The 26370-nt window shown below is 39.4% G+C and overlaps 1 protein-coding gene across 1 annotated transcript; it reads right to left on the reverse strand.

Moving 5' to 3' along the window:
• Nucleotides 1-17814: 17814 nt before the first annotated feature.
• On the reverse strand, nt 17815-26049 carry LOC125516778 (the record flags this gene model as incomplete). Its single annotated transcript, XM_048682093.1, has 5 exons — nt 17815-18108; nt 18288-18662; nt 19080-19229; nt 23512-23975; nt 24480-26049. Coding segments are annotated over 5 exons (2853 nt in total), but the record flags the coding sequence as incomplete, so codon positions are not given.
• Between the last annotated feature and the right edge of the window lie 321 nt (nt 26050-26370).

Below are 26370 nucleotides of genomic sequence, written 5' to 3' on the forward strand. Positions count from 1 at the left end.
CGTCTTCAGCTTTAATACCTTTCTCTTTCATAGATTTCTTTGCCTCTTGCATATCTTTGGGACAGAAATAGAACACCTCTCTTCTTCGGAGTTGGTTTAGGAATAGGCTCAGTAATTGGATCAGGAGCTGGCTCAGGAGCTGGCTCAGGAGGTGCCCAATTATTTTCATTTGTCAACATATTATTCAATAGAATTTCAGCTTCATTCGGTGTTCTTTCCCTGAAAAGAGAACCATCACAACTATCCAGGTAATCTCTGGAAGCATCGGTTAGTCCATTATAAAAGATATCAAGTATTTCAGGTTTCTTAAGAGGATGATCAGGCAAAGCATTAAGTAACTTTAGAAGCCTCCCCCAAGCTTGTGGGAGACTCTCTTCTTCAATTTGCACGAAATTGTATATTTCCCTCAAAGCAGCTTGTTTCTTATGAGCAGGGAAATATTTAGCAGAGAAGTAATAAATCATATCCTGGGGACTACGCACACAACCAGGATCAAGAGAATTAAACCATATCTTAGCATCACCCTTTAATGAGAATGGAAATATTTTGAGAATATAGAAGTAACGCGATCTCTCATCATTAGTGAACAGGGCAGCTATATCATTTAACTTAGTAAGATGTGCCACAACAGTTTCAGATTCATAGCCATAAAAAGGATCAGATTCAACCAAAGTAATTATATCTGGATCAACAGAGAATTCATAATCCTTATTAGGAACACATATAGGTGAAGTTGCAAAAGCAGGATCAGGTGTCATTTTATCTCTAAGTGATTCTTTGTTCCATTTAATCAATAACCTTTTAAGCTCATATCTATCTTTGCAGGCTAAAATAGCTAAAGAAGAATCTTTATCAAAAAGATAACCTTCAAGAATAACAGGCATATTTTCATCATCACTATCATCATCGTATTCAGTTTCATCAATTTCTCTTTCTCTAGCCCTAGCAATTTGTTCTTCAAGAAATTCACTAAGGGGCACAGTAGTATCAGGCATAGAAGCAGTTTCATCATAAGTATCATGCATAGTAGAAGTGGCATCATCAATAACATGCGACATATCGGAACGAATAACAGAAGCAGGTTTAGGTGTCGCTAGCTTACTCATAACAGAAGGTGAATCAAGTGCAGAGCTAGATGGCAGTTCCTTACCTCCCCTCGTAGTTGAGGGATAAATTGTTGTCTTAGAGTCTTTCAAGTTCTTCATAGTGTCCAGCAGATATAAATCCAAGTGACTCAAAGAATAGAGCTATGCTCCCCGGCAACGGCGCCAGAAAAAGGTCTTGATAACCCACAAGTATAGGGGATCGCAACAGTTTTCAAGGGTAGAGTATTTAACCCAAATTTATTGATTCGACACAAGGGGAGCCAAAGAATATTCTCAAGTATTAGCAGCTGAGTTGTCAATTCAACCACACCTGGAAACTTAGTATCTATAGCAAAGTGTTTAGTACCATAGTAATATGATAGTGGTGGTAACGGCAACAAAAGTAAAGACAACAAAAGTAATGTTTTTGGTATTTTGTAGTGATTGTAACAGTAGCAGCGGGAAAGTAAATAAGCGTAAACCAGTATATGGAAAACTCGTAGGCACAGGATCAGTGATGGATAATTATGCCGGATGCGGTTCATCATGTAACAATCATAACATAGGGTGACACATAACTAGCTCCAATTCATCAATGTAATGTAGGCATGTATTCCGTATATAGTCATACGTGCTTATGGAAAAGAACTTGCATGGCATCTTTTGTCCTACCCTCCCGTGGCAGCGGGGTCCTATTGGAAACTAAGGGATATTAAGGCCTCCTTTTAATAGAGAACCGGAACAACGCATTAGCACATAGTGAATACATGAACTCCTCAAACTATGGTCATCATCGGGAGTGGTCCCGATTATTGTCACTTCGGGGTTGCCGGATCATAACACATAGTAGGTGAGTATAGACTTGCAAGATAGGATCAAGAACTCACATATATTCATGAAAACATAATAGGTTCAGATCTGAAATCATGGCACTCGAGCCCTAGTGACAAGCATTAAGCATAGCAAAGTCATAGCAACATCAATCTCAGAACATAATGGATACTAGGGATCAAACCCTAACAAAACTAACTCGATTACATGATAAATCTCATCCAACCCATCACCGTCCAGCAAGCCTACGATGGAATTACTCACGCATGGCGGTGAGCATCATGAAATTGGTGATGGAGGATGGTTGATGATGACGACAGCGACGAATCCCCCTCTCCGAAGCCCCGAACGGACTCCAGATCAGCCCTCCCGAGAGGTTTTAGGGCTTGGCGGCGGCTCCGTATCGTAAAACGCGATGATTTCTTATCTCTGATTTTTTCTCTCCGGAAGCGAATATATAGAGTTGGAATTGGCGTCAGAGGGTTTCCAGGGGGCCCACGAGGTAGGGGGGCGCGCCCAGGAGGGGGGGGGGCGCCCCCACCCTCGTGGACAGGGTGTGGGCCCCCTGGTCTTCATCTTTGGCGAGGATTTTTTATTATTTTTTCTAAGGTATTCCATGGAGTTTCAGGACTTTCCAAGAATATTTGCTTTCTGCACATAAAACAACACCAAGGTAATTCTGCTGAAAACAGCGTCAGTCCAGGTTAGTTCCATTCAAATCATACAAAGTTAGAGTCCAAAACAAGGGCAAAAGTTTTTGGAAAAGTAGATACGACGGAGACGTATCAAAGTTGCAGCAAATGAAGAACGGAAGGGATAAGTTTACCAACTTGAAGTGCAAAAAAGTTATCTGGGCATTGAAGTGCAAGTTATCAGTCTACTATGTAATTTTACTTATCATTTTTACCCTTTTTATTGTGTAAACGATGTCATGACGCCATGTAATGAAATGTTATCAACACCGAAAACAGATAAGTTATCATTCAAATGTAATGGGGATTATCAGCACTGAATGAGATTAGTTATCGTTCTTTACTTGTAAGCAAAATGTTATGACACCATGAAATAGAAAGTTATCAGCACCGAATAAGATATGTTATCAGCACTGAATAACATAAGTTATCACCAAAAATGTATAAAATGATAGTAACCAGACCAGAAAAATAAGCGATCAGATTGTTCAGCATGGATACGTTTGTCCAACATGAGTGAGAATGAACTATCATCATTATTAAGAACAAATTCAAACTTATATTGGTGCAAGTTTCTCACCTCAATTACTTTTTATTGAACAAGGGATAGCGCCACTGCGTGCATCTGTTATGAGGATGGTCATGCCACATGCTTGTCAATATCTTCCTCAATGCCGAGATCTGCTCTAGAGTTATTGCCGGGATATTTTTACCATCCCAGAACTCCAAGATCTTGAACGCGAAGGAACCGCAATCAGTGCTGTAAGGAAAAAAACAAATGTGTTAAAAGAAAATAAGATATGCAAAAGGTGAAAGAACTTTTAAAATGCTACACAACTAAGTTACCGAGGATTTAGATGGGAAAAATGATGGAGTACCAGCCAGAAAAGCTAACCCATTGTCATGTTTGAATACATCGATGTACACAAGATCATACTCTTGGATCTGCTTACTCGAGTCCTTGTACACAATCAACCAGGATTTTTTAATACCATTCATAAGCTTCCTCACATGTGTGATAAGTGAAGGGATCTTCTGGACAAAGAGAATCAAGAACTTCAAATCATTTTGCCTTGAGATTAAGGCACAAGACATACCAATGCCTGTCCTTTGGTCTAAGTCCCAACTTTTGCAGTGTTGGAAACAAAAGCTATAAAAAATGGGAACATATGAACACGAGAAGTTACCAATGCATTTATAGTTAAAAAGCAAGTTATCAGATCACTAACAGCAGAGATTACCAATAGGCATACATGAAAGTTACCAAAGAAAGTAAGAGAACTAGGTATCGACTAAAATTATTTAGTGGTACGGTGTGTGACAAAACCAAATCAACAGCTTAAAAAATAAGCCTGTTATACCAATTAAAAAACAACATGTAGGATTTAAAAGCAAAAAAGTATGTAGTTTACATCGAAAAATGTAACTGATTTTGGTGACTAAGTATGTAGTTTCCATCACGACAGAAATGTTTGATTAGGCACTTGCTCTTGAAATCACCTACGAGAAGATATACTAACAACAACCACGGAAAAATAACTTCCCCGCGGGTACAAAATCAGCAAGAGTTCAGATGTGGAGCTCTACAATATTATTTGAAACATGACCACCTTCTTTCAAACTATTAGCAAGCTCCTTGAATGTGACCCACCGCCCATCGATGTCAATAACCCTAATACTAGAAAGCAAAAAAAGTATATAAGCCAATGTTTTACTAGTGAGGGGTCAAAGGCTAGAGAAATGGAAAACAGTAAATGTCATTACTGTGTTATCCTGGGGTCAACTGAATCAGTGGTGTGCTTGATAACTTCTGCGTAAATAGGCTCTTCGAGTGCAGATGCCGTGAGGCCACAATATGGAGGCAGTAGAAACTGTGATGGGCGGGCTACCCTAACTTTTCGAATGTACGATTTAGGAGTCACACTTGCCGATGAATACCATTGGGAGGTTGAATAACTAGTGTCACAAATACAGGGCTGCTGGGGTGGTCTAGAAGAAAAGTGAAGGTAGTTATCAGTGTTGGGATTGGTAAAGAAATATTATGGGGAAACAAAAAAAGAACTTATCAGAGTTAAGAACAGTATGTTATCAACATGAACATAATGATGTTATCAAGGTTGGAAGTAGAAAAAAGGTTGTTACAAAAAATCTTCCTATCAATACTACAGAAGAATAATTTGCTTTTGCTCTAACACTAGCACGTTCGACTTTTTCAACCCACACAATTACATCATCGTCTTCAACATCAGCATCATATACTCGAACTCGACGCTCTTCAAAAATTTGGGATCAGGTCAGTTTGTGAACCGAAAGAAAATGTCATTAAAAGGTGTCAAATATGTGGAAAAATAGCTAAAGAAAAAGTGATAGTTAGTTCAGCTTGATGATATAATTACTACAGAGAGAAAAAAGGAAAAAATGAGGGTGGTTAGGATAGTTAAAGGGTCAGCATGAATGTATTAGAATGATTTGTGTGTGTCGGGGGGGGGGGGGGGGGGGCGTGTATTTTCAGCAACAAAAGAAAAGGGTTGAAGTTATCAGCATGGTAATAACATAAGTTATCAGGGGATCATATGGTTAATTAGTTCAAGAGTTATAGCATAAAATCACTTGGATGTTATAGTTACCACCTTCACAAACAACAAAATATAGGTACCAGGGGTGTGGTAAAAAATGTTACCATGTGGGTAACTAATTAGCACAAAAAGTGAAGCCAGTTAGTTTGAACACTTTTGTTATAAAAAGCTCTGGACTGTATATAAATACTAGCATAACATTCGCAAAGGTTATCATGGTAAAACTTACCATACGATTAAATGGTCAGCAAAAAAAGTACAATATTTTTCCTGTAGTTACAATTAGCGGCAAAAAAGGTAGAGCGCTATAATTATTAGTCACATATTAGTAATGTTACCAAGAATAATGAACAATAAATACCAGATATAATACGTCCACAGACTAGACAACATAAAAGGGAAGAACAAATGTGAAATGAAAACACATAGTTAATTTCATAGCACACACACAAAAGCAAAAGTCATTACATGGGGGGGGGTCCATACATAGAATAAAAGAGCATAAATAGACAGATAAGGAGCAAACTGAAAGCATAAAAAAGTCTTCGAAAGCAGACATCCATCCCATCACTCTTTTGTGATAAAGCGAAGACACATAAATGCCTTAACTTACCAATGTCAGTAGGCTAAGAGCATGAAAACGGCTTAGCGTCAACAGGATTATCTCCTGCATTCTTTAAATCCCGAGGTGATGCTGTTGTCTGGTCAATTGGGGATGCTGTTGCCGGTTCTTGGGGAGCATTGTTATCCGCTGGGCCCACTACTGGTGCTTGATTTGTTGAAAGAACCACTGGGGCCGGTGCTGGTACTACAGCTGGGACTGCGACTTTCATAGTAATATCTGGTTCTGCGGTGTAAGGCCAAAATCTAGGCCAAGAGAGCAAGATGGTGGCGTGAAATCCCAGTAGGCCCTCTCAGCAGCAACATCTTCTGCATCTGCAATACTGCTGAATTCTTGGGCGGTGACTTGGTCATCCCCAGCTTGAGCTTCCACACCTACTGCAACTTCACTTTCAACTGGTTCTACCATAGTGGATTGGGCAGATTCAACTTGAGATTGAACAACACATGGTGTTTTGGCAAGAGCTTGGGCATCTTCAGCTATGGTAACACCACCTATAGGAGCATTTCCTTGAGCTTGATCAGCAGACATTTCAGCTTGAGTGCCAAGAACAACATTGGCAATCTCTTCTACCACTTGAGTAATAGTGGCTGCTGCCCCGAGCTGTTCCATAGCTCCAAAACCAGCATCTGGTGAATTCCTCACAGGGGCATCATCTTGCGCAACGGCTATTGGAGAAGTAACCACGACCAGTCTTTAAAATCATCTTTCGAATCCTTGGAAGCGAAATGAGGAGAAGACATAGTTGCAACAACAACTTTAGAAGACACCTTAACCTTTCTTACAGCAACCATGGTCTTCTTGTTGCACGCATAGGCAAAAAAATGGTTGTAAAAAAGGAGTTATACTTATCATGATATGTACAAAATAACTAGATCAGATATATAGTACCATATTAATTATGCCATACAAAAAATAGAAACGTTACCAGCTTCTAGTAACGTTAGTTACCAGCTAATAGAACATTAGTTACCAGCTTATATAGACCTTAGTTACCAGATTATATTTACATTAGCTACCAGCTTTTATTCACCTTATTTATCAGCATATGACCAACTTAGTTATCCACATAATGCAAAAATCGATATCGTCCCGAACCATTAATGAAGATGGTAACTATGAAGATAACAAACTGGAGTATCATGCTAATATGGTAAACAAAGTTACCAACAAATTTATCATGCTAAATAACAGTAAATCTTACAGGAGCTTTGACTATAAAAACTACCAACCCTTTCCATACCATTTGTGATACCACACATAAAAGAGTTAAATTACCGGTATATGGTCACCTAATATACCAAAAAATTAACAAATAGAGAGAATCATTTAGATTTCCCATAGTGAGAAATAACATTCATAATCACCTACATGACGTGTCAGACGAGTCCACATCTACTGAAGAACATGTAATATTACTAGGTACCACCTGAGATGTGACACCCACGCTGGTAGACCGCATTGGCGGAAGGCCGACAACACTAATAGATGGAGCATCCGAATCGCTGGAAATTTATTTGAAGAGGATATAGTGTGAATGAGAAAAATGTTACCAGAGACAACAACATATGCTTACCAGCATATAATTACTAAATATCGTGCAAACAAAGTTAAACTACATCTTGTTCAAATAAAATACTAAAGTTATGATCAAGAAAATAACTACTAAAGTTATCAACCATACCAGGATATAATTACTAAACGTTTTAGACAAAAACACATGCTTATTGAGGAATAAAAAGTTATTAGACACAAAAAGTTGTAGTAACCAAACACAGTTACTTCTAATTATCAGAAGGTAGTGACACGTCTTCGTCGTATCTACTTTTCCAAACACTTTTGCCCTTGTTTTGGACTCTAACTTGCATGATTTGAATGGAACTAACCCGGACTGACGCTGTTTTCAACAGAATTGTCGTGGTGTTATTTTTGTGCAGAAGTAAAAGTTCTCGGAATGACCTGAAAATCAACGAAGAATTATTTTGGAATATATAAAAAATACTGGAAGAAAGATCTACGTCAGGGGGCCCACCACCTGTCCATGAGGGTGGGGGGCGCGCCCTACCCCCTGGGCGTGCCCCCTGCCTCGTGGGCCCCCTGACGCTCCACCGACCTCAACCTTGACTCCATATATTCACTTTCGGGGAGAAAACATCAGAGAGAAGGATTCATCGCGTTTTGCGATACGGAGACGCCGCCAAGCCCTAAACTCTCTCGGGAGGGCTGATCTAGAGTCCATTCGGGGCTCCGGAGAGGGGAATCCGTCGTCATCGTCATCATCAACCTTCCTCCGTCACCAATTTCATGATGCTCACCGCCGTGCGTGAGTAATTCCATCGTAGGCTTGTTGAACAGTGATGGGTTGGATGATATTTATCATGTAATCGAGTTAGTTTTGTTAGGGTTTGATCCCTAGTATCCACTATGTTTTGAGATTGATGTTGCTATGACTTTGTTATGCTTAATGCTTGTCACTAGGGCCCGAGTGCCATGATTTCAGATCTGAACCTATTATGTTTTCGTCAATATATGAGAGTTCTTGATCCTATCTTGCAAGTCTATAGTCACCTATTATGTGTTATGATCCGTTAACTCCGAAGTGACAATAATCGGGATACTTACCGGTGATGACCGTAGTTTGAGGACTTCATGTATTCACTATGTGTTAATGCTTTGGTCCGGTACTCTATTAAAAGGAGGCCTTAATATCCCCTAGTTTCCATTAGGACCCCGCTGCCACGGGAGGGTAGGACAAAAGATGTCATGCAAGTTCTTTCCATAAGCACGTATGACTATATTCGGAATACATGCCTACATTACATTGATGAACTGGAGCTAGTTTTGTGTCACCCTAAGTTATGACTCTTACATGATCGATCGCATCCGGCATAATTCTCTATCACTGATCCAATGCCTACGAGCTTTCCATATATTGTTCTTCGCTTATTTACTTTTCCGTTGCTACTGTTACAATCACTACAAAACCCAAAAATATTACTTTTGCTATCGTTACCACTACTATCATATTACTTTGCTACTAAATACCTTGCTGCAGATATTAAGTTTCCAGGTGTGGTTGAATTGACAACTCAGCTGCTAATACTTGAGAATATTCTTTGGCTCCCCTTGTGTCGAATCAATAAATTTGGGTTGAATACTCTACCCTCGAAAACTGTTGCGATCCCCTATACTTGTGGGTTATCAAGACTATTTTCTGGCGCCGTTGCCGGGGAGCATAGCTCTATTCTTTGAGTCACTTGGGATTTATATCTGCTTATCATTATGAAGAACTTGAAAGATCCAAGAACCAAGATTTATCCCTCAACTACGAGGGGAGGTAAGGAACTGCCATCTAGCTCTGCACTTGATTCACCTTCTGTTTTGAGTAAGCTTGCGACCCTACACCTGCTATTCTTTCTGATATATCGCATGTTATTGATGATGCCACTTCTGCTATGCATGATACTTATGATGAAACTACTTCTATGCTTGATACTACTGTGCCGCTTGGTGAATTTCTTGATGAACAACTTGCTAGGGCTAGAGAGAATGAAATTATTGAAACTGATAATATTGATGAAAGTGATGATGAAGATTCTCCCCCTAGATATGAATTACATGTTGTTCCTGAGGGTTATGTTATGGATGAAGAAACCGCTAGAGACTTTCTTGCTTGCAATGATAGAAGTAATCTTAAGAAACTATTAGCTAAGCTGAAAGAAAAGACTTTGAATGCTAGAATGAAATATGATCCTGCTTATGCTACTTCACCTATCTTTATTACTGATAAGGATTATGATTTCTGTATTGATCCTGAGTTAATTACTTTGGTTGAATCTGATCCTTTCTATGGCTATGAATCTGAAACTATTTTGGCACATCTTACTAAATTAAATGATATAGCTACCCTATTTACTAATGATGAGAAAACTCGCTACTGCTATATCCTTAAATTATTTTCGTTCTCATTAAAGGGTGATGCTAAGATATGGTTTAATTCTCTTGATCCTGGTTTTGTGCTTAGTCCCCAGGATATGATTTACTACTTCTCTGCTAAATATTTCCTCGCTCATAAGAAAGCCAGCTGCTTTAAGGGAAATTTATAATTTTGTGCAAATTGAAGAAGAGAGTCTCCCACAAGCTTGGGGGAGGCTTCTCCAATTACTTAATGCTTTGCCTGATCATCCTCTCAAGAAAAATGAAATACTTGATATCTTTTATAATTCTTCCAGAGATTATCTGGATAGTTGTGCTGGTTATGTTTTCAGGGAAAGAACTATTGATCAAGCTGAAATTCTTTTGAATAATATGCTGACTAATGAAAATAATTGGACACTTCCTGAACCAACTCCTAAGACAACTCCGAAGAAAAGGGGTATTCTATTTCTCAGTCCTGAAGATATGCAAGAGGCAAATAAATCTATGAAAGGAAAAGGTATTAAAGCTGAAGATATTAAGAATTTACCACCTATTGAAGAAATACATGGTCTTAATTCATCACCTATTGAAGAAACACACGGTCTTGATAACCCGACACAGGTAGTAAAGGTAAATTCTCTCTATATATTTGATGAAGGTGATATTCCTCGTAATAAGTCTGCTAGCCAATGCTTAGATGAGTTTGATAATTTTATTGTCAAATAAGAAAATTTTAATGCTTATGTTGGTAGACAATTGAAACACAATGCTGATATGCTTGAACACTTGGGTGATTATATGGCTAATGTTAAAGGTGAACATAAACTTATTAGTAAACATGCTTCTATGGTTACCACTCAAGTAGAACAAGTACTTAAAGCTTAGAATGATCTGCTCAGTGAATTGAATAGTAAGAATAATGACTTTGCTGTTAGAGTTGCAACTAGAGGTGGTAAAATGACTCAGGAACCTTTGTATCCTGAAGGCCACCCTAAGAGAATTGAGCAAGATTCTTAGAGAATTAATATTGATGCACCTAGTCCTTCTAAAAGGAAGAAAAAGAAAAATGATAGGACTTTGCATGCTTCTAGTGAACCTATTGTAGACACACCTGAGAATCCTAATGACATTTCTATTTCTGATGCTAAAACACAAGCCGGTAACGAACATGAACCTAGTGATAATGTTAATGATGATGTTCATGTTGATGCTCAACCTAGTAATGACAATGATGTAGAGATTGAACCTGCTGTTGATCTTGATAACCCACAATCAAAGAATCAACGTTATGATAAGAGAGACTTTGTTGCTAGGAAGCACGGTAAAGAAAGAGAACCATGGGTTCAGAAACCCATGCCCTTTCCTCCTAAACCATCCAAGAAAAAGGATGATGAGGATTTTGAGCACTTTGCTAAAATGATTAGACCTATCTTTTTGCGTAAGTGTTTGACTGATATGCTTAAAATGAATCCTTATGCCAAGTACATGAAGGATATTGTTACTAATAAGAGAAAGATACCGGAAGCTGAAATTTCCACCATGCTTGCTAATTATACTTTTAAGGGTGGAATACCAAAGAAACTTGGAGATCCAGGAGTACCAACTATACCATGCTCCATTAAAAGAAACTATGTTAAAACTACTTTATGTGATCTTGGAGCCGGTGTTAGTGTTATGCCTCTCTCTTTATATTGTAGACTTTATTTGAATAAGTTGACACCTACTGAAATATCTTTGCAAATGGCTGATAAATCAACTGCTATACCTGTCGGTATTTGTGAGGATTGCCTGTTGTGGTTGCAAACGTTACTATTTTAACGGACTTTGTTATTCTTGATATTCCCGAGGACGATAGTATGTCTATTATTCTTGGAAGACCCTTTTTGAATACTGCAGGGGCTGTTATTGATTGCACCAAAGGCAATGTCACTTTTCATGTTAATGGTAATGAGCATACGGTACACTTTCCGAGGAAACAACCTCAAGTCCACAATATCAATTCTATTAGAAAAATTTCAACAATCACTATTGGAGGTTTTGAATTTCCTCTTCCTACTGTCAAGAAGAAATACGATATTCTTATTGTTGGGGACATGCATATCCCCGTTGAGGTAACCTAGTGTTATTCGAAAATTCTCCGGTTTCATGTTATTCGAAATGAGTTTGTTAACTAGACCTGATCAACATTGTTAGTGGATTCCTTTTGATGAGCATGAGATGGATGAATTTAGAAAACACAACTCTCTGTACCCTCTTTTTAATTTCTGTTATTTATATTAAATAAAGAAAAAATAGTATTTTTCTGTCTGTTTTTTGAATTATCAATGCAATAAAAAATACCATGAAAATAAAAGTTCACCAAATGCCCTAAAAATTAAATACGATTTTTTCTAGAATATTTGAGGATATCTGACACTGAAAACACAACAGGGGAGCAGCCATGTGCCCACGAGGGTGGAGGGCGCGCCCACCCCCCTAGGCGTGCCCCTGCCTCATGGACCCCACGTGGGTCTCCTCCACTTATTCCAGCCACCACACACTCCTTCTTCCTCCCAAAAAAAATCACAAACCAGCTCAAGCACGAGTTCTAGCTCATCTTGCTACCATTTTCGATCTCCTAGCTCAAAGCTCCATTCACAGAACTGCTTTGGGGGATTGTTCTTTATATGTGACTCCTCCAATGGTCCAATTAGTTTTTGTTCTAGTGCTTTATTCATTGCAAATTTTTGCTGCTTAGGTGACCCTGTTCTTGAGCTTGCATGTCAAATTTATATGGTCAAAAGTAGTTTTAATGCATGATATATCCTCTAGGCACTTGTAGGAGTAGTTGCTATCAATTTTGTTGAGTTTGGTTCACTTTTATTTTGAAGTTGCTAAAAATTTCAGAAAAAGATGAGGAGATTTTTGAGGGGCTCATCGAGCCGAAGCTCGAAGGATAAACAAAGTGAATAGAACAAGAAGCCCAAGTATAATCTCCCTCGCACCGCGGAGGTCCGGCCGTGTGAATGGCCTTGTGATGATTTCTTGAGAGCGGCCCGGATTTATGATGATTTCTGTGAGTTGGCTGAGAATGCATGCCTCACCGCCTTCCTCCATGACCAACGCGAACATTATCTCTTACTCACCAATATCTTTGTGCAAAACTTTCATTTCCATGCTAGGAGCTCACCACCTACGATGGAATTTTATTTATATGATGAGCATAAGGAGATGTCACTTCGTGATTTTTGTCGGGTTCGTTTGATCCCTTTCGAGGGCAGTGTAGAGGAACCACACCGTGACGATGTGGAAGGGTTTATTGATACAATTGCTGTAGGGGAAACAAGGAAAGTTTCCGATGCAAGAATTACTAGCATACATTTTCCTGTTTTACGTTACTTTGCAAGATTTGCTAGTAGATGCTTAATTTGTCGCGGAAACTGTGGCAACCTTAGTGCCCCTGATATTGTTATTTTGTGCCATGCCTTGTTCCCTGATGACACATTTAGTATGGGCGCTATTGTTGCAAAGCAGTTAAATCTTAACTGTACTAAGGGCCCCATCTTGGGAGGTATTTTTGCCTCACGCCTCGCTGCACATTTTAACATACCTATTAGACATTATGAGAAGGAAGAAAAGTTGCTGCCTCCTGATTTTCTAGACTATAAGAGTATGGTAGCACATGATTTTATTGTTAAGAATAAGGAAAAGATGCTTAAGTACAAGCTGATATTTGATAAAAATCACCCTGAGACTATTACTTTGCCTACTCCTTCCTTGTTTGTCTTATTTGCAGGCAAGTACCTTGTTCTACTGGAGGCCATTCACGCCTACCAAAACCCCACACTAGCTACAGAGCCAGAGACGGAACCACAATTTGATCCTCACCAGCGGTGTATTTATCAGTGGAATCCGGAAGAGATCGCCAACCAGTGGCACCAGGGGGATTCTTCTCAGTACGACCCCAGCTACAACTTTGGATATCTACCAGGCCAGGCGTGGCCATAGACCAACTTAGGCCAAAAGCCTAAGCTTGGGGGAGTACGTACTTCTCACCGACATTACATTCTTGTTCACACACTCATGCTAGTTGTCGGTGCTCATACTTTTTCATTGTAATATCCATACTAGTTTATTTCCCTTTTATGCTTTCTTCTTGTGTGTTTGATAAACCTTAAGAAAAACCAAAAAAATTAGTTGTAGCTTTTAGTTAGTTTACTTTCTTGCTTGTAGTAGTAATTAAAAGAAAACCCAAAAAGATTTCCTGTTCTTCTTTTGCTTGTTGGGAGCTTTCCCGTGTAAATAGTTTTACTTCTTTTCTTTTCTTTTCTTTTCTTTGGGGGTCAATAGGAGAAGACCATGATTAAAATGTTGAGTGGCTCTCATATGCATTATTGTTGATCTAACCAAGAGCCCATGTTACCTTGTGTTCTCTCTTGAATTGAATGCTTGCAGAGTCCAGCTTAGTCCAATGCACGTGCACTATTATTATTATCCACACTATTCGGTCGTGCAAGTGAAAGGCAATAATGATGATTATATGATGAACTTATTGAGATGAGAAAAGCTGGTATGAACTCGACCTGTCTTGTTTTTGTAAATATGATTAGTTCATCATTCCTGATTCAGCCTATTATGAAAAAAGCATATTTCCAATGGCAATTAGAGATTATAGTTGCTTATGCCATGCTTAATTAGCTAGGAGTTTATAATGGTCTACCTTGCGTGCCAACATGCTATTAAAATGGTTGTGATGTGGTATGATAGGGTGGTATCCTCTTTTGAATGATTCGAGTGGCTTGACTTGGCACATGTTCATGCATGTAGTTGAAACAAAATCAACATAGCCTCTACGATATTTATGTTCATGGTGCATTATATCCTACTCATGCTTGCATTCGGTGTTGATTAATTTTAATGCATGTTCATGACTGTTGTCGCTCTCTAGCTGGTCGCTTCCTAGTCTTTTGCTAGCCTTCACTTGTACTAAGCGGGAATACTGCTTGTGCATCCAATTCCATAAACCCCAAAGTTGTTCCATATGAGTCCACCATACCTACCTATATACGGTATCTACCTGCCGTTCCAAGTAAACTTTTATGTGCCAAACTCTAAACCTTCAAATAAACATTCTGTTTTGTATGCTCGAATAGCTCATGTATCAACTAGGGATGTCTGTATCTTCCACACTAGGCGAGTTATTCTCAAGAGGAGTGGACTCCGCTCCTCACTCATGAGAAAATGGTTGGTCACCGGGATGCCCAGTCCCATGCTCTATGCAAATCAAATCAAAATAACTGCAAACAAAATTCCCTCGGGACTGTTGTTAGTTGGAGGCACTCATTGTTTCGAGCAAGCCATGGATTGATGCTTTTTGGTAGAGGGGGATTATAAACTTTACCATTTTGTTTGGGAACCGCCTATAATGTGTGTAGCATGGAAGATATCGAGATCTCTCAGTTGTTATGTTGACAATGAAAGTATACCGCTCAAAATTTCATTCATATCTATTTCAAAACCGAGCTCTGGCACCTCTACAAATCCCCGCTTCCCACTGCGAAGGGCCTATCTATTTAATTTTATGCTGAGTCATCATCCTATTATTAAAAAGCACCAGTTGGAGAGCACCGCTGTCATTTGCATCCATTACTGTTAGTGTACATTGAGTATGACTTGATTGGATCTCTTTTACCATGAATTACAATGTCTAGTTAGTCCTTGATCTTTAAAGGTGCTCTGCATTTATGTTTTGCGGTCTCAAAAAGGGCTAGCGAGATACCATCTTGTCATATCATATCATGATTGTTTTGAGAAAGTGTTGTCATCCGAGATTTATTATTACTGCTCGCTAGTTGATTATGTCATTGATATGAGTAAATATGAGACCTAAATGTTATTGTGAATATGGTTAGTTCATAATATTTGCTGAAAACTTGAATGCTGGCTTTACATATTTACAACAACAAGAGCAAACATAGTTTGTAAAAGTTTTTTCTTTATCACTTTCAGTTTATCAATTGAATTGCTTGAGGACAAGCAAAGGTTTAAGCTTGGCGGAGTTGATACGTCTCCGTCGTATCTACTTTTCCAAACACTTTTGCCCTTGTTTTGGACTCTAACTTGCATGATTTGAATGGAACTAACCCGGACTGACGCTGTTTTCAGCAGAATTGCCGTGGTGTTATTTTTGTGTAGAAATAAAAGTTCTCGGAATGACCTGAAAATCAACGGAGAATTATTTTGGAATATATAAAAAATACTGGAAGAAAGATCTACGTCAGGGGGTCCACCACCTGCCCACGAGGGTGGGGGGCGCGCCCTACCCCCCTGGGCGTGCCCCCTGCCTCGTGGGCCCTGTCGGTGTCAAAACCGGCGGATCTCGGGTAGGGGGTCCCGAACTGTGCGTCAAGGCCGGATGGTAACAGGAGACAAGGGACACGATGTTTTTACCCAGGTTCGGGCCCTCTCGATGGAGGTAATACCCTACTCCTGCTTGATTAATATTGATGATATGGGTAGTACAAGAGTAGATCTACCACGAGATCAAGGAGGCTAAACCCTAGAAGCTAGCCTATGGTATGATTGTTGTGTATGGAGTTGATTGCCTACGGACTACAACCCTCCGGTTTATATAGACACCAGATAGGGTTAGGGTTACATAGAGTCGGTTACAATGGTAGGAGATCTCGAATATCCGCATCGCCAAGCTTGCCTTCCACGCCAAGGAAAGTCCCCTCCGGACACGGGACGAAGTCTTCAATCTTGTATCTTCATAGTCCAGGAGTCCGGCTGAAGGTATAGTCCGGCTACCTGAACACCCCCTAATCCAGGACTCCCTCAGGCCCCCTGACGCTCCACCGACCTCAACCTTGACTCCATATATTCAGTTTCAGGGAGAAAAAAAATCAGAGAGAAGGATTCATCATGTTTTACGATACGGAGCCACCGCCAAGCCCTAAACTCTCTCGGGAGGGCTGATCTGGAGTCCGTTCAGGGCTCCGGAGAGGGGAATCCGTCGCCGTCGTCATCATCAACCTTCCTCCATCACCAATTTCATGATGCTCACCGCCGTGCGTGAGTAATTCCATCGTAGGCTTGCTGGACGGTGATGGGTTGGATGAGATTTATCATGTAATCGAGTTAGTTTTGTTAGGGTTTGATCCCTAGTATCCACTATGTTATGAGATTATGTTGCTATGACTTTGCTATGCTTAATGCTTGTCACTAGGGCCCGAGTGCCATGATTTCAGATCTGAACCTATTATGTTTTCGTCAATATATGAGAGTTCTTGATCCTATCTTGCAAGTCTATAGTCACCTATTATGTGTTATGATCCGTTAACCCCGAAGTGACAATAATCGGGATACTTACCGGTGATGACCGTAGTTTGAGGAGTTCATGTATTCACTATGTGTTAATGCTTTAGTCCGGTACTCTATTGAAAGGAGGCCTTAATATCCCTTAGTTTCCATTAGGACCCCGCTGCCGCGGGAGGGTAGGACAAAAGATGTCATGCAAGTTCTTTTCCATAAGCACGTATGACTATATTCGGAATACATGCCTACATTACATTGATGAACTGGAGCTAGTTCTGTGTCACCCTAGGTTATGACTGTTACATGATCAATCACATCCGACATAATTCTCTATCACTGATCCAATGCCTACGAGCTTTCCATATATTGTTCTTCGCTTATTTACTTTTCCGTTGCTACTGTTACAATCACTACAAAACCCAAAAATATTACTGTTGCTACCGTTACTTTTGCTATCGTTACCACTACTATCATATTACTTTGCTACTAAATACCTTGCTGCAGATATTAAGTTTCCAGGCGTGGTTGAATTGACAACTCAGCTGCTAATACTTGAGAATATTCTTTGGCCCCCCTTGTGTCGAATCAAGAAATTTGGGTTGAATACTCTACCCTTGAAAACTGTTGCGATCCTCTACACTTGTGGGTTATCAGGTAGGTACTTGAAAAAGTTCTAACACAAAAGAATAAAAACATCTAAATATGTACAAAAAGTTATCATGCAGAAACAGCTAACAAAAAATGCTATATAAAAAAGGAAATAAAAAGAACTCGATTGGCAGAGGATAAGAAACTCACTTCCGAGGATGCTGCTTCTTCTGCGTGGGATCAACAATTACTGAGTTAATGCCCTTATCAGAGCCTACAATGCCAAGCTCATTGATGACCATTGCCTTGGTACAACAATGTGTATCATCCAATGACGGCTGGTCAGAGACAGTTGTACCAGTGGCCATGGGCAGAGAAGGTAGGCGTAATTTCTTGCGACGCTTGGAATATTTCTTATCCAAGTTACAGACAAGAGAAGAACCGCACCTCTTCACAGAAGCATCAACAACAACCTCATTTTGAGTATCTATCATATCTAGCTGGTTATGCAATCCATCACTAGATACATTCCTGGAACATGTAGTAAGCATAATCCGAGACTCGAGAGGCTGGTCGGTTCCTGCAGGAGTGGTGGTTCCATCAATTCCAGCTGACCTTACCGACACATTGGCAGTTGCAAAAATGGTTTCACCCACATTTGCATTCGCTGTCCCACTACCTGAAGTCTTATGGGCATTCGGTCCGCTGCTACCGAAAGCATCAAACCACCTGAAGAGCCATGGTAATGAACATGAAAATCCAGATCTTCGTCAGAGTGACCATCACTGCCACCATCATCATGCTCATGATCATAATCTAAACCTTCAACATTTTGCTTGTTGGTTTCTTTTACTTCACGCGAGCGGGATGTAGGACAGTTGATTGCAGTCTTCCCGGCAGCAGAAGATAAATCCTCAAGTTGGCTCTCTAACATACGAGACATCCCTGAGTTGTCTTCGTCGTCCAAGGACATGAACTCATTAACAAGCCCACCCAGGAGGCCAACCATGCCAGACAAAAAGTGACCCACGATAGCAGAAGCTTTAGAGAGTTTCTGATAGGAAAAACATGGATGAAAAAACAAGTAATCAGGTTGTGAGAGACATAAATTACCATGCAAAAACTACTAAAAATACCACACATAGATAAGATGAAAGAAATTATCCAAGTGAGAATCCAAACTACAAAAGGTTACCATCACAAAAACAGTAAAAGTTAGGTCTTTATAACAATGTTTACTAGGAAAGAGAAAACAAATAGTCAAACACACTAAAAAGGTAAATGCCTGTTCAGTACAGTTTTGCAATGCATGAACACACATGAATTTATCGAGACCTTGTAAGCCACCAAACAAGCAATAGTCTTGGCCATATTGGGGCTTGAGCTGAAAAATATGATGAAAAACAAATAAAAATCATGAGAAAACAGATGGCGATCCTTAAAAGTAAGAAAAATGACAATACCAAATTACTGGTAATTTCCCATAAGAAAGCTTGTCCCTCTCGACGTCCATCCGAAGAACTTTCAATGCCAGCTCATTCTTCCACACATTAATTGCAAAAGGACCATTAGGCAAGATGACACCAAGGCCAGTTAAGTCAATATCATCTACATACAGAAGCTGGAAAACAAAAAAAGGTCGGTGGAATAAGATATACAACCCAAAAATCATGGGAAAAAATAAAAAAATAAAATGAATTGCAGTAACAAAGAGAATAGGGGAATAGGGGAACTAACATTGTAGAATGGGAGGCAGCCCGTCGTAGGCTTTCCTTTTGAAAGGGATTTGTGAAGCTGATCCGCAATAAATTTGCACGACTTGAGGTTTTTTACATTGCCAATATTTTGCTCTGAAAAAACACAAACACATGAAACAAAAAAATAGGCATGTATGCATAAATGTTAGCAGGGAGATAAGTAAACATTTACCACACTGTTAAGCATTGAATTACCAAGTTGATGACCCACAAATATAGGGGATCTATCGTAGTCGTTTCGATAAGTAAGAGTGTCGAACCCAACGAGGAGCAAAAGGAAATGACAAGCAGTTTTCAGTAAGGTATTCTCTGCAAGCACTAAAATTATCGGTAACAGATAGTTTTGTGATAACGTAATTCGTAATGGGTAACAAGTAACAAAAGTAAACAAGGAGCAGAAAGGTGGCCCAATACTTTTTGTAGAAAAGGACAAGCTTGGACAAACTCTTATATAAAGGAAAGCGCTCCCGAGGACACATGGGAATTATCGTCAAGCTAGTTTTCATCATGCTCATATGATCCACCTTCGTTACTTTGATAGTTTGATATGTGGGTGGACCGGTGCTTGGGTATTGCCCTTCCTTGGATAAGCATCCCACTTATGATTAACCCCCCTCGCAAGCATCCACAACTACGAAAGAAGAATTAAGGTAAACCTAACCATAGCATGAAACATATGGATCCAAATCAGCCCCCTACGAAGCAACGCATAAACTAGGGTTTCAGCTTCTGTCAATCTAGCAACCCATCATCTACTTATTACTTCCCAATGCCTTCTCCTAGGCCCAAAAAATGGTGAAGTGTCATGTAGTCGGCGTTCACATAACACCACTAGAGGAAAGACAACACATCTCATCAAAATATCGAACGAATACGAAATTCACTTGACTACTTATAACAAGACTTCTCCCATGTCCTCAGGAACAAACGTAACTACTCACAAATCATATTCATGTTCATAATCAAAGGGGTATTAATGTGCATAAAGGATCTGAACATATAATCTTCCACTGAATAAACCAACTAGCATCAACTACAAGGAGTAATCAACACTACTAGCAACCCACAGGCGCCAATCTGAGTTTTTGAGACAAACATTGGATACAAGAGATGAACTAGGGTTTGAGAGGAGATGGTGCTAGTGAAGATGTTGATGGAGATTGACCCCCTCCCGATGAGAGGATCGATGGTGATGATGATGGTGACGATTTCCCCCTCCCGGAGGGATGTTTCCCCGGCAGAACAGCTCCGCCGAAGCCCTAGATTGGTTCTGCCAAGGTTCCACCTCGAGACGATGGCGCTTCATCCCAAAAGCTTCCTTTTGATTTTTTCCAGGGTAAAAGACACCTTATAGCAGAAGATGGGCATCGGGGGGACTTCTAGGTGGCCCACGAGGCAGGGGGCGCGCCCAGGGGGTAGGGCTCGCCCTCCACCCTCATGGACAGTGGGTGGCCCCCCTCTGGTGCTTTCTTCGCCCAATATTTTTAATATATTCCAAAACTGAATTTCGTGGAGTTTCAAGACTTTTGGAGTTGTGCAGAATAGGTCTATAATATTTGCTCCTTTTCCAGCCCAGAATTCTAGCTGCCGGCATTCTCCCTCTGCATGTAAACCTTGTAAAATAAGAGAGAGAAAAGACATAAGTATTGTGACATACCGTGTAATAACAGCCCATAATGCAATAAATATCGATATAAAAGCATGATGCAAAATGGATGTATCAACTCCCCCAAGCTTAGACCTCGCTTGTTCACAAGCGGAAGCCGATATCGAAAAATATGTCCACATGTTTAAAGATAGAGGTGTCAATAAAATAAAATATGGACATGAGGGCATCATGATCATTCTTAGAATAGCAACACACACCTACTCATATGATTTCTTATGCTAAAGTAACAATCTATTCACAATGTCAAGTATGAATCAGAAACTCCATTGAAAAAATTAGCAAACTAATCTCAGTCATTGAAGCAATTGCAATTTATCATAACATTGGAAAGAGTCAATATAAGTGCTTTACAGCAAGTCCACATACTCAACTGTCATTTAGTCTTTCACAATTGCTAACACTCATGCAATACTTATGGGTATGAAGTTTTAATCGGACACAGAGAAAGATAGGGGCTTATAGTTTTGCCTCCCAACCTTTTACCTCAAGGGTAACGTCAACAATAATGCTTTATGAAAACCCACATCCAATTAGATATATATATCAAGATCTTTCCAACACATAATGCTTGCCAAATGATAAAGTGTAAAAAAGGAAAGGTGAAGATCACCTTGACTCTTGTATAAGGTATAGGACAAAAAAATAAAAGATAGGCCCTTCGCAGAGGGAAGCAGAGGTTGTCATGTGCTTTTATGGTTGGATGCACAAAATCTTAATGCAAAAGAACGTCACTTTATATTGCGACTTGTGATAGGGACCTTTACTATGCAGTCCGTCGCTTTTATTTCTTCCATATCACAAGCTCGTATGAAGCTTATTTTCTCCACACTAATAGATCATACATATTTAGAGAGCAATTTTTATTGCTTGCAACAATGACAACTCACTTGAAGGATCTTATTCAACCCATAGGTAGATATGGTGGACTCTCATGGCAAAACTGGGTTTAAGGATATTTGGAAGCACAAGTAGTATCTCTACTTGGTGCAAAGAATTTGGCTAGCATGAGGGGAAAGGAAAGCTCAACATGTTGGATGATCCATGACAATATAATTTATTTCAGATATAAGAAAACATAAACCATTCCGTTGTCTTCCTTGTCCAACATCAACTTTTTAGCATGTCATATTTTAATGAGTGCTCACAATGATAAAAGATGTCCAAGATAGTATATTTATAAGTGAAAACCTCTCTTTCTTTATTACTTCCTATTAATTGCAATGATGACCAAAACTATGTTTGTCAGCTCTCAATATGATATTTTTATTCTTTCTCTTTTCTTTTATTCCCTCAAGATCATAGCAAGATAACCAAGCCATCGACTCAAGACTAATCTTTATTATATATAGCTCACGGACTCGATTACATAGATAAGGATCAACACAAAAACTCAAAGCTAGATCATACTAAAATTTATTCTACTAAATCAAGATGTAACCAAAAGGATCGAACTAAGAAAAACGGTAAAGATAGAAGTGTGATGGTGATACGATACCGAGGCACCTCCCCCAAGCTTGGCAGTTGCCAAGGGGAGTGCCCATACCCATGTATTTATGTCTCTTTTTTCGAAGGTGGTGATGATGGAGTTGTTGATGATGTAGGCTTCTTCCTTAATTTGCGCTTGAGGATAGAGTTTTGCTCCCTTAGGTCATCGATCTCCTGCTCAAGGCTTAATATCTTTTTGCACAGTTCCTGTTTGTTCTACTGCAAGAGGCGAAAAGGGATAAACTCGATCTTAGGTTTCTTTGCTCTATCAGGGAGGCTTGACTTTTTGAACTCCACATGCGTGTCCCCAGTTTGAGGTAATGGGACTTCATCTTCATCTGAGCTCGTCTCCTCCTTTCCCCTAGGTTCATAGTCTTCTTCTTCCTTCGTGGTCCAACCACAATGCTCCATGTCCCCGTAGACCTTAGGGTCTGCAAAGTAATCAGCCACATAGCTTTCTCCCTCCAAATCCTGGGATGACATATTGCTCCAATCTGCGGTAGAAACAACCCAAAACAAAAACAGAGGATTGTGTCGTGGTACGGTGGTCAAAACCTTCGGGAGATTATATAATGAATTTTTGCCGACCAAAAGAAGTATCGTGGAAGAAAACGGAGTCCGGAGGGCACACGAGGTGCCCACGAGGAAGGGGGGTGCGCCCTCCACCCTCGTGGATGCCTCGTGTCCTTTCCGGGCTACTTCTTATTTTCCTCTTTTCTTAAGTATTCCAAAATGGAGAAAAATTGTTGTTAGAACTGTTTTGGAGTCAGTTTACTTACCGTACCTCATACCTATTCCTTTTCGGAGTCTGAAACATTCTGGAAAGTGTCCCTTATGTACTCCTCCAGGGTTACGGTGTCAATAACATTGGTTTCAACATTTATGGGATCACCTGAGATATAATGTTTGATTCTTTGACCGCTCACCACCTTCGGATTTGTGCCTTCGAAGTTGTTGATTTTTATGGCACCGGGATGATAGACCTCCTCGATAACGTAAGGACCTTCCCATTTAGAGAGGAGTTTTCCTGCAAAAAATATTAAACGAGAGTTGTATAACAAAACATAATCACCTACATTAAACTCACGCTTTTGTATCCTTTTGTCATGCCATCTTTTAACTTTTTCTTTAAACAGTTTGGCATTCTCATAGGCCTGGGTTCTCCACTCATCAAGTGAGCTAATGTCAAATAGTCTCTTCTCACCAGCAAGTTTGGAATCATAATTGAGCTCTTTAATGGCCCAATATGCCTTATGTTCTAGTTCGAGAGGTAAGTGACATGCTTTTGCATAAACCATTTTATACGGAGACATACCCATAGGATTTTTATATGCAGTTCTATAGGCCCATAATGCATCATCAAGTTTATTGGACCAATTCTTTCTAGATCTATTAACAGTCTTTTGCAAAATTAATTTAATCTCTCTATTACTCAGTTCTACTTGACCACTAGATTGTGGGTGGTATGGAGATGCAATTCTATGATTAACATCATACTTAGCAAGCATTTTACGAAAAGCACCATGAATAAAATGTGAACCACCATCAGTCATTAAGTATCTAGGGACTCCAAACCTTGGGAAAATAACTTCTTTAAGCATCTTAATAGAGGTGTTATGATCAGCACTACTAGTTGGAATAGCTTCTACCCACTTAGTAACGTAATCAACAACAACTAAAATATGTGTATACCCATTAGAGGAAGGAAGCGGTCCCATATAATCAAAGCCCCAAACATCAAATGGTTCAATAACAAGTGAATAGTTTATAGGCATTTCTTGACGTCTACTAATATTACCAATTCTTTGACATTCGTCACAAGACAAGACAAACTTACGGGCATCTTTGAAAAGAGTAGGCCAATAAAAACCGGATTGCAATACCTTATGTGCAGTTCTATCTCCAGCGTGGTGTCCTCCATAAGCCTCAGAGTGACACTTGCATAGGATCTGTTCCTATTCATGCTCAGGTAAACAATGTCTAATAACACCATCTACTCCTTCTTTATAAAGGTGTGGGTCATCCCAGAAGTAATGTCTTAAATCATAGAAAAACTTTTTCTTTTGCTGGTATGTGAAACTAGGTGTTATAAATTTAGCAACAATGTAATTAACATAATCAGCATACCATGGAGCAGTACGAGAAGCATTTATGACAGCTAATTGTTCATCAGGAAAACTATCATCAATAGGGAGTGGGTCATCAAGAACATTTTCTAACCTAGACAAGTTGTCTGCAACGGGGTTCTCAGCTCCCTTCCTATCAATAATATGCAAATCAAATTCTTGTAGCAAGAGAACCCATCTAATAAGTCTAGGTTTAGCATCTTTCTTTTCCATAAGGTATTTAATAGCAGCATGATCAGTGTGAAGAGTTACTTTAGAATCAAAAATATAAGATCTAAACTTATCACAAGCAAATACAACTGCTAAAAATTCTTTTTCAGTAGTAGCATAATTTCTGTGGGCACTGTCTAGAGTTTTACTAGCATATTGGATAACATTTAATTTCTTATCAACTCTTTGTCCTAGAATAGCACCTACAACATAATCACTAGCATCACACATAATTTCAAAGGGTAAATTCCAATCAGGTGGCTGAACAATAGGTGCAGAAATCAAGGCTTTCTTAAGTATTTCAAATGCTTCTACACAATCATCATCAAAGACAAAAGGAACATCTTTTTGTAAGAGATTAGTGAGAGGCCTAGAAATTTTTGAGAAGTCTTTAATGAACCTCCTATAAAAACCGGCATGACCAAGGAAACTTCTTATACCTTTAATGTCCTTAGGACACGTCATCTTTTCAATAGCATCAACTTTAGCTTTATCAACTTCAATACCTCTTTCAGAAATTTTATGCCCCAAGACAATACCTTCATTAACCATAAAGTGGCACTTCTCCCAATTCAAGACAAGATTAGTTTCTTCACATCTCTGCAAAACTCGATCAAGGTTTCTTAAGCAATCATCAAAGGAAGGTCCATACACGAAGAAATCATCCATGAAAATCTCGACAATCTTTTCACAAAAGTCAGAGAATATAGCAGTCATACATCTTTGAAAGGTAGCAGGTGCATTACATAAACCAAAAGGCATGCATCTATAAGCAAAGGTACCGAAAGGGCAAGTAAAAGTGGTCTTTTCCTGATCCTCTTTTGACATGGGCATTTGAGAGAAACCAGAATAACCGTCTAGAAAGCAAAAATGTGTATGTTTGGATAATCTTTCTAGCATTTGATCAATAAAAGGTAAAGGGTAATGATCCTTTCTAGTAGCTTTATTTAATTTGCAGAAGTAAATTACCATTCGATAACCTGTAACAATTCTTTGTGGGACCAATTCATCTTTATCATTAGGAACAACAGTAATACCTCTCTTCTTAGGGACACAATGGACAAGACTTACCCACTGACTATCAGCAACAGGATAAATTATACCTGCCTCCAGAAGCTTTAGTACTTCATTTCTTACCACTTCTTTCATCTTAGGATTTAACCGTCGTTGGTGATCAACAACCGGTTTAGCGTATTTCTCCAATTTTATTTTGTGCTGTCATAGAGTGGTACTAATGCCCTTAAGATCATCAAGAGTATATCCAATAGAAGCACGGTGCTTCTTCAGAGTTTTCAATAATTTCTCTTCTTCCTGCTCTGAAAGGTTAGCACTAATAATAACTGGATATTTCTTCTTTTCATCAAGATAAGCATATTTAATAGTATCAGGTAATGGTTTGAGCTCAAACACGGGATCACCCTTGGGTGGAGGAGGATCCCCTAGAATTTCAACAGGCAAGTTGTGTTTCAAAATAGGTCCCTGTTTAAAGAATACTTCATCTATTTCCCTTCTTTC

This window comes from Triticum urartu, chromosome 6, assembly GCF_003073215.2.
Source record: "Triticum urartu cultivar G1812 chromosome 6, Tu2.1, whole genome shotgun sequence".
Taxonomy (NCBI): Eukaryota; Viridiplantae; Streptophyta; class Magnoliopsida; order Poales; family Poaceae; genus Triticum; species Triticum urartu.